Source organism: Crocodylus porosus, unplaced genomic scaffold (genome assembly GCF_001723895.1).
Source record: "Crocodylus porosus isolate Cpor-Errol unplaced genomic scaffold, CroPor_comp1, whole genome shotgun sequence".
Taxonomy (NCBI): Eukaryota; Metazoa; Chordata; order Crocodylia; family Crocodylidae; genus Crocodylus; species Crocodylus porosus.
Genome location: NW_017728914.1, coordinates 2,738,659 through 2,748,765, shown reverse-complemented (window position 1 = coordinate 2,748,765; position 10,107 = coordinate 2,738,659). Strand labels below are relative to the sequence as shown.

General features: G+C 48.7%; 1 protein-coding gene across 1 annotated transcript in view; it reads left to right on the top strand.

The window, feature by feature from the left end:
- Window positions 1–365: 365 nt before the first annotated feature.
- The window catches only part of LOC109309842 (protein diaphanous homolog 1-like), a gene marked incomplete at its 3' end in the record, with an annotated part of 63,137 nt that continues 53,395 nt past the window's right edge, over window positions 366–10,107 (top strand). The window contains exon 1 of the mRNA XM_019534711.1: window positions 366–509. Within this exon, the coding sequence (XP_019390256.1) occupies window positions 405–509 (105 nt within the window). The remainder of the gene's footprint in view (window positions 510–10,107) is intronic.

The following is a 10,107-nucleotide window of genomic DNA, read 5'->3' as shown; positions in this document are numbered from 1 at the left end:
TCTCCAGGGGGAGCAACTGAGAAGTACAGCCGGGATGGGCTAGAGTATAACAGGCCAAGCCCCTGCGGCGCTGAGCGGGGGCAAGAACAGGCTCCCTCGGGCCCGCGTCTCCGGGACAGGAGTCCTGCAGCGGTGCCGCACCAAAGGCGCCTGTCGGCCTGGCGCGAGCACCGAGCTGCGCTGCCTCCAGGACGCGGTCGCGGGCGGGCAACGCGCAGCTGCTCCTCAGGGCCCACGCTCCCGCGGCAGTGCTCCTGCAGGCCGGAAGCGGAAGTTCCCCCTCATGAATATGAGAGGAGCCGCGTCTGCTAATGAGATGCTGCCTGCGGAATGAGCGGGCGGGGCTGGGCGCGGCTGCAGCGGGCGGGCGGGCGAGCGGCGCGGCCTGAGGAGCTGGCGGCACCATGGAGGGCGGCGGGGGCTCGGCGCGCGGTGGCCGGGACAAGCGGCGGGGGAAGGGCCCGGAGGAGGCGGTGGCGCCCGCGGACTCGGGCAAGTCCAAGAAATTCGTAAGTATCGCGGGGCCGGACCCTGCCTTCCTCGCCCGCACCGGCCACTGCGCTGAGCGGCCCGGCCCTCACCTGCCGCAGGTGTTGTTTCGCCTGATGAGGCGTCAGGCCCTGGCGTGCGGGTGGACGCCGCCCCTGCTTTCCCCCCCCGGGGCGGACTTCGCTCTGACTCAGTGTGGGGCGGTTCGCCGCGCGCGGTGTCGTGGCCCGGGCTGTGGCGGTCGCGGGGACTTTATCGGGAGCTGGGTTCCGGCAGTTCAGGCCGAGTCCCGGTCGGGGCCGCGCGGGAAGCGGAGCTTGGGGCCGGGCGCGCACCTGGCGTGGGCAGGCCGCGGCGTGCTGTGCCGCGCACTTGCTTCTGAGCTGGAGGGAGCGTGTCTTTATGGCGGGAGCTCAACCCGCAGGCAGAGCTCGCCCTGCCTTTAGGCGGCGCCGTGCTACTTGCTGACCATTTTGCTGGCTCGTGAAATGTCACCTGCCTGGTCCATACCGGTGGGGCCGCGGCCTTCTGTGAGATCTTGGGGGGGGGCTCTTCCTGGTGCAACTAAGTCACCCCCTGCTGTGAGCTGGACCCTCACTCGCCCCCTGCCACCAGTGACCATGCCCAGCTTGCCCCATGGCCCCGGTTCCTGTGAGGGGCACTGCCTCCTGCTAGCTAGCCCTGCATTCTTTGGCCACAGGAGGCAGGGTGCAGGGAACAGCTCCTGGGGCCACGTATTTGTTACCCTTGCTGTAGGCAAATCATGTAGGTCCCCCAGCAAGATCTGAATTGAGATGTATTTGTAAGAAGTAGGAGTGTTCCCCCATAAAGCCTGAATGCTTGTAGGTTCTGGTCTCAGTTTGGTCAGTGTAGAGCAGTCCATTTGACTTCTTTCATCTTTTGAAAAAGGCTTTAAAAAAGGGCGTATCCTTAACTACAGTAAAAATCCCAGAGAAGATGGGGAAGCTTGAGCTGCTAACTTCCATCAAAATGACAAGTTAAAGATTAGATTCCCCTTGTGTTTTTAACTCAAATTTTAACTTGACCTGCTAACATGCATGAAAGGTATGAACTGCTTGGTCTGCAGTAGGACTGTTAGCTCACTTGGGTTAACATTTGTTCTCATTAAAGGTAAGGATTTGGAGGAAGACATTAGGTATGCACACTGATTGTCTTTCTTGGTCTTTCTGGATCCTTTCCTATTTGTGGCATGTATGTAACTCCAGGACTCTCTATTGAATAAGATATTTTTTTTTAATTGTAGCTGCTTGTATGGGAGCCCTGGTGGTACAGATTAAGGTTTCTGACTGTTGACTGTTTCCATCTAGTTATGAGGGGTCACTAATCCGTTTAGTAGTATGTACTTTCTCAGCCTTAGGCAGGTTCTGATGGTAAATCCTCAGAGGGATGTGGATTAACTGAAGGGGCTCTTGGGAAAAGAGATCAGTGGGACTGCTATGGACCTTTTGACCCTTGGAATCTCATTTGTGTAAGACAAGCATGTCCCAAGGGTGCTAGCTGAGGAGTAGGAGTACAAGATGATGCCTATAGATCAAACAGTGCTCAAGGCACTGGGTGTCTAATGTTTTGGTGTTTGGGACTGCTGGTGGGTTGGATGCAAGTTTCTTTTCCCTGCCACAGTATGTTTTTCACATTTTGACTTAAACTGCATTACTTGATTCAAAGCATCATGTAGGCAGTGTCCCTGACTGATCACAGAGGAGTTGGCCCTTTTGCTAAAACTTTGTGTTCTATTCTCAGGTAAATTTACATGTGGAGTGGGCTTAACAGTGTATTGGCCAGGTTGCAATGAGTATTGGATTTGGTGAATGCAGTGTGGTTTGGTAATCGACTTATTGCTGTCAGTAAGTCACATAAAAGAAACAGGAAGGAAGTGCTTATCATAGGGCGTGTCTTTTACTATATGTCTCACGCAACAGAGAGGAACTTTGAAAATGTTAAGATCTTTAAGAGAGTTAGATACCCTTACAATAAGTAGTATTAGCAGGTTTGTAATAACTTACATATATGTAGCTCATTTTTATTCCAAAAGAATCTCAAAAACACATCACAAAGTACTTCATATGATACATAGATCACTTAATTGACCATAGAAATGTCACCCATCTCTGGAAAGAAACAGTGTAGCACTTTGGTAACACATATCAACTTTTCACAAGTATAGGGTAGGAAGTTTAAAATACTACAATAAAAATATTACTGTCAACTTCCTCGGAATTGAGGGAGATTGAATGTAATTATGCAAACTGATTTTTTGGATGTTGAAATTCATTAATAGTTATGTGAAAGTAGTTTTCCCTCAAAAATATGTACTTGCTGCCTTGGGAGCCAAAGAGATATTATTAAATGAGCTAAAGGCTTGGCATTTTTCTACATTTAGGATATCCTAAATTGGAGGTGATTCACAGAAGATTAGAAATGGTTAAGAGACTAGATGGACTGGTCTGAGGAAAACTTGATAGTAAAGCTTATAGTAAAGTTTGGCTAAACGACCACTATGGGACTGGGAGTAGACCACAAGAATGTGAAGGTGTAAGTAAAAAATATGGGTTGCTAGTGTTTGTATGTAGAAAAAATAATAGATACGGTCATTTTAAAGTGTAACAGTAACACAGAATCCACCTTACTCTGCCAACACAGCCTAAAAATGTTGAAACTGAAAAATCTTTTGAAAGCCAAATTACTTCCAGTTTATCTTTATTGAATGAAGTAAACCCTTTATAAGTTGTAATATCCAAATTTTGGGAATTGCTCTCTCTTAGAGAAGAAGAAAAAGGACTGAATATCACACAATTCTTTTTTAATGATCAGACATTAATCTTCAAAACAGTTACATAGCGGGGTACATGCTTCGTTGGGGGCATAGTCAATTGTGACTGTTGCTTGGGAGAGTATGAAGTACAGGGGGAAAAGTATATTCTGTTCCTTAGAAAAAGCTGGGTTGGACTCAAATGATTTAATAGCTTGTTTTCCTTCTAAGATGCTTTACTTTTTATGATCCAGTATCTTGTGATATAGGATAATCATGGGTCAGAAAAACTGGATTAGTCCTATCACATTCTATGTTACGGTCAGCAGGAATACTAGTAATTCCCAGAACCAGAGGATGCTGTAGCTCAGATGGGAAAGAACAGACATTGAACTACTAGCTGGTCTACGATGCAGATTACTAGGCCAGGCTATTCTAATATTATAAAAGCATCTGTTGGTCTGTCATGCTTTATTCGTGCTCTGATTGGCTGACAGACAGCCAATCAGAGTGCAAACAAGTGTTCAAATGGGAGCTGGTGGGGTGATGATGGTGGGGATGGAGGGCGGGGTGCGGTGAGGGCAGCACAGCTGGCTTCGCCCTCCCTGCCCTGCTCCTGACAGGTGACAGTGATGGAGTGGGGGGGCAACCCCCTTTTGCTCCTTGCAGGTGAAACAGGGGGGATGAAGCCACCAGCTCTGGCCTTGGCCTGCCCCTCCCCCCTTCTGTTATGACCACCTAAAGTGGTGGTGGTGTGGGAAGGAGCGGGCCTGAAGCGGGTTGGGGAATAGTGGGTGCACCACAGCAGTGGTGGGGGGAGGGAAGGAGTAGGCCCAGGCCTCATATGGGGCAGGACCGAGCCCCAGCCGGGAGAGAAGCTGGCCTGTCGTGGCGGTGTGGGGGAGCAGTGGGCCCAGCCTGACCCAGCGGCAGTGCGGGAATGGGAGGAGTGGGCTCTGAGACAACAGGAGGGAGGTGGGGGAGGAGGCTTGCATCTCTCCTCCCCCAGCTGCTGCCGGGCCTGCTGCTCCCCCCAACTGCCACAGCGGGCTGGCTTCTCCCCCGGCTTGGGCTTGGGCCTTCTCCCCATCTCGGGCCCAGGCCCAATCTCCGCTTCCCTTCCCCCCCCCCTCGTTCGTTGACTCCAAGCCCACTCCTCCCATCCCATTCCCCCACCACTGTCAGGTCAGCCCAGGCCTGCTGCTCCCGGCTTCTCCCCACCCTCAGGCCCGGTCCTCCCCCGCATCAGACCTGGGCCCTCCCTCCCACCACTGTGTCAGGGGGTGAGTGGGGGGAGTGGGCCCAGACCCTAAGCATCCCCCCACCCCATGCCATCATTCCTGATGGGCAATTGGCTAGTATTATTATAATCCCAAAGCAATTTTATTAGCTATACAAAAAGAATTGTGTACTGTACAGCAAATGCTAATGATACCCAAGGCATATCGTCATTTTTTTGTAGCATCATGGTAAAAAATAGTGTATTTGCTAGAATATAAGATGAACCCCAATAATTAAATTCTGTATATAGAAAATTTATGAATTTGGTAAAATTTTCCAGGTATAGCATCTAATTATTGGACGTTTGCCTTGAATTTGTTCTCCTTCCACTCGTGGGAGTCTGCTGGGAAGTAGGGGACAGGACGCCACTCCACTTCTGACTGAGTCTCAGCAGCTGTATGTGGCAGCAGGGAGCAGGGAAGGCAGCCAGCTCCATCGCATGGGGCCCCCCCCAGCGGCTCACAAGTGCCAGGAGCTGTATGTGAGCCCTGTGCAATAGAGGAGGGCCGACCTGTCTCCTCTTCTTGCTGCCACATGCAGCTTCTGGAATTGACTGAAGCTGCATGCTGCCGGGCAGCAACCACCTACATGGGCCACGAGTATCCCAAGGGTCTGTTGCTGTTGCTGCTGCTGCTGCTGCTGCTGCCCAGGGCAGGGGCTGTGCGCCATGGGAGGGGCATGTGTGGGGGCAGGTTCCCCCCCCACATACACCCTTCCTCACATCCCACAAACATCATATGCCCACACCGTGTCCCCACAACCCTCCCATATATACACACACCCTGCAACATATCCTACACCCTGCCACACATACCCTCCCTCACAAACACCACAGGCATCCCCACATGCGCACTCTACCATACACACACACACACACACACACAACACCCCCCAACCATACACCACACAAGTCATACTTTATTTTTGAGCTATTATGCAGTCATTTCTATATATATTATGCAAACACAAATCGGGACAAAAATATTTTTTTAAATAAAATTAAAATATGTTATAGTAGATGTTTGACTTTTAATATATGATTTGTTTTTGCCTGGTTCCAAGATGGGGGCAAGGGGAAGGACTTCCAGTGGCAAAGATCAGGGGTTTACAAACTAGACTTCTCATCCCCAGATGGCGACCAGGGGGCAGGACACGTGTTATGAGTGGGGCTACCTTTGTGGCCCTAGACAGCTCACCAAAATTCATTAAGCAGTCTTCCAGCCAAAATAATTGCCCACTCCTGCCCTAACCATTTTCATTTCTCCCTGCTGAACTCTTTCCAGTTTTGTCCACATCCTTGTGGGGGTGGGGCACAAAACTGGACAGAGTACTCCAGGTGTAGCTTTCTGAATGCTGTTGAATAGAAGGGAATAATCGCTTCCTGGACTAGCTAATGCAGTCCAATATGCTGTTAGCCTTCTTTGACAAAGGTATACTGTTGGCTCCCATTCAGCTTACTGTTCACTGTAACTCCAGTTCCTTTTCTGCAGAGCTGCTGCTTAGCTAGTCAATTCCCAGCCTGTATCAGTGCATGGGATTGTGTCCTTAGTACAGGACTTTGCACTGGTCCTTATTGAACTTCATGAGATTTTTTTTTTGGTTCAATTCTCCGATTTGTCAAGGTCTCTCTCAATCATAGCTTTACCCTCTAGGATTTCTACTACCCTAACCAGCTTGGTGTCATCTGCAAACTTGCTGAAGGTGCACTCCATCCCATCTTCCACGCTGTAGATGAAGATACTGAACAAAACTGTCCTGAGGACCGATCCTGGGGGCACTTTACGTGAGATCAGTTGTCAAATAGACATTGAGCCATTGATTACTACCCTTTAAATGATTCAGTCATTTTTTGTCCACCTTGCAGTCCATTTGGCCAACCTGTGCTTCCTTAGCTTGGTTGCGAGAACATTATGGGAGACTGAATCAAAAGCCATGCTAAAGACAAAGTTATGTCACATCCACTGCTCTTGCCATGTCCACAGAGCCAGTCATAGAAAACAATCAGATTGGTCAGGCATGAATTACCCTTGGTGAATCCATGCTGACTGTTCCTGATTATCTTCCTTTCCCCCAACTGCTTAGAAATGGATTCCTTGAGGACCTGGTCCATGAATTTTCCAGTGACTGAGGTGAGGCTGACCAGTATATATTTCCCGTGATCCTCCTTTTTCCCTGTCTTAAACATAGGCACTATATTTGCCGGTTTCCAGTCATCCGGGACCTCTCCCAATTGTCATGTGTTTTCAAAGATAATGGTCAATAGCTCTGCAACTGCATCAGCCAGCTCAGCACTCCTGGATGCCTCGTGTCTGGGTCTATGGACTTTTATATTTCCAGCTTTTGTAAATAGTCCCTAACCTGTTCTTCCGCCACTTGAATCTGGCTGCTCACTTCCTTTCCCAAGCTGACCTTGCCTGTGAAGGCTCAGGTAAAGAAGGCACTGAATACTTCAGCTTTTTCCACATCATCTGTCACTAGGTTTCCTCCCTTGTGAAAGGACCCATCCTTTCCCTGACCTTCCTCCTGAGCAACTTTTCCTCCTCTGCCCTGCCTGTCCTTCCTGAACAGGTTATACTGATCCATGACAGTACTCCAGTCGTGCAAGCTATCCCACTAAGTCTGTTATTCCAGTTGCATCCACATGCTGATTAGCTCCCAGTCATGACTGGAACTAGGTGTTATTGTCACAGGTCCTGGATCCTCCAAAAATGTATATGCAGATAAAGTACAGGTCAGCCTGGTCTGGCTCTACCTTGTTGAGGGGAGGGTCATACTAATAGTATGTAGGGACCTACCAAACTTGCATTTGCATGATTTTCATAGAAACTGCATATTTAGGTGGGCTCTGTAATTTTGGTGGGCTCGCTGTGAAAGAAAAAAACCCTATCTGCAAGCAGGAAAAAGGGTGGGAAACCCTGGAGTCTTGAAGCATGGTTGGATGTGGGGGAGGACAAGAGGGAACAAATTGGAGGCTGAGCCTATGACATGAGTGTAGTCCGAGAGCCAGTCCAGGGCCAGTCAGGAAAGCAGGTGGGTTTTTGCTCCAGCTTTTAAAGCACCCACAGGCTTGCTGCTGCAGTATATTGCAGCATGAGGAGGATTCTTCATCATGCCCACTGAGAGGAAATCCTCCAAGACAGCCAAGTACATTTCAGTGCTCGACCGTGTAGGACAGTATCCTGCAGGGACCTTGCACACAGATAGAGACAGGCTTTTCTGTATTGCCTGCAGTGCAACTCTGGATATTTTGAGGAAAAAACAGTATAGATTGACTCTTAGAGTCTGAGGCACACGTAAAATGAAATGCTGTTGCAGAGGCTGAAGGTCAGAGCAAGAAACAAGCAAATATGTCCTCGCTCTTTAAAAGGACCATAGAAAGCAGCTCAGCGAGGCAAGAGGTGGCATTTTCCTTCATGGAGGCTGTCAAGGTGAACATCCTACTGGAGAAACTTGATCACCCAATGTTAAAAGACTACTTGAACCAAAACGTGCCAGATGCTGGCAGTTTTCCATGTGCCAACAAGTTTCACCAAAACTATCCCTCTGCAGTGATTGCTTCACATGTAGAGTCCACAAAGGCTGTGATGGCAGAGTATGACTCCTCCATTCTGGCTAATGAAGCTCGTGACCCTTGATATAACTACGTGCTGCACATTTTCTTTGTGCAGGGAGCTGGACAGACCAGGACCTGCCTGTGTTTCTGACAGAGCTGGTCTACCTCATATCTGTCAATTTTTCTACTGTGTCTCAAGCCATTGTGAAGGTAACTGTCAGTTATGAGATATAGAATTTAACAAGATCTCAGCATTTCTGTCGGACAGGGCCATGTATATGTGCAAGGCTTTCTCTGATGTGGTCCAACAAATGTTGCCCATTGCAGTTCGTGTCACCTGCAATGTGCACATTCTGTATTTAGTAAGTGACATTTGGTTCACGTAGTTCCTCAGTGTGAATAGCGTGGTGTCAGCCTTCAAGCGCTGTCCAGGCTGTAAGGTCTGGTACAGGAAGTCTGTTACCAGTCAGAGTGGGGACTTGCATGTCACTCTGTCACTGTTACCAGAGCCTGTGCTCACAAGATGGAATTCCTGGTTCAACGCGATCTGTTACCACGCCAAGTATATGCAGTACTACCAGCAGTTTGTGAGTGAGAAATTGGAAATTGCACCCAGCACTGCATGCTTAAGCTTTATGATCACTTAAAGTAAAGCAACAAGTGGCATTTGTGGCTGACTATGCCATCAAGTTCATGGAGTTTCTAATACGGTTCGAAGGTGAGCAAGCTGTCATTCACCACTCGCACAACAAGCTGCTGGATTTGAAAAGCTGGGTCAAAGACCAGGCATTGGAAGAATTGTCAAGCTGTCCTCATGAAAACCAGTGGAGAAAGAACCTGTTCCAGGAAACAGCTGTGAAGCTGAACCAGTACTATAGGTACGATGCATTACTCTCACCATGGTTCTAACAACTGGCTGCCTCCTACCTTAGTGCTGTTTGCATTTTGGACCCCAATCAGGTATCTGTTCTGAGTTGTGACCCTCAGCTACTGAAAGCAATCCCGGGACAGCAGAAAGAGCACTAGAACGAACGTGCAACATGAACTCTGTCAAAGGGATGCCTATACCTGTGTTCAGGGACTCTGTATGTTACTGGTTTCCACATCTGTATGCCCTGGCGAGATGCTGCCTCACCATCCTAACGAACTCAATGGATGCTGAGCGTGCCATCTCAGTATATGAACAAATATATTCACCCCACAAAGATGGAGAGTGTCTGCAGCAACTGTGGCTGGATGCGGCATGTTCACATTTAATGGCATGAATTGCCTGTCTCAAGGTTAGCATTTCAGTTTCAACTGCTTTTTATAATGTCCTTTCAGAAAGTGTATATAGTTGGCATTAGTTAATAAAGTGTATAGTGGACATTAGTTACAATTCCTGTTGTGTATATCTTTATTTTAATTAGATATTTCATTTTAGAGTTTAAGCGCTTGGATTGCTTAATAACACATCAGTTAATGGCTTCTGTGAGCGTAATCCCCTGATTAAGCCTGCGGAAGCCATTGAGGGAAATATTGTTAAGCAATTTAAGCCATGGCTTGGGGCCATCTGGCAATCTCCAGGGAGGGGTGGGACTGCCTGGACCCTTTGGCCAACCAGAAGCATGGTAGGGGCCTGCCATGCTCAGCCTGCAAAAATGGCAGCTGGTCCCAGGATCTGCCTGCAAAATCAGCTGGCTGCCTCCTCAAGTTCAGTAGACCCCTAATCATATATGATGGAGTGAAGAGGAAGTTGAAATGTATTCAGTGTATTGGCTCACCATGACTTGAAAAAGAATCGGCATTGAGGGGTGTTGCATTTAATGTGCGCTGACTTATAGTTTCATGGTTTGTAGGGTTGGAAGGGACCTGAGCAGATCATCAAGTACTTACCTGGCAGGGGAAGCAGCGTGACCACGTAGGCGAGCTCCTCAGGGTAATTGTCTCTGATATGTCCTCCATAGGAGGTCTATATTCAGCAGATTCTTTTTGGTATTGGGTGGTGGAACCGGAGCGTGCTCCATCCACTCCA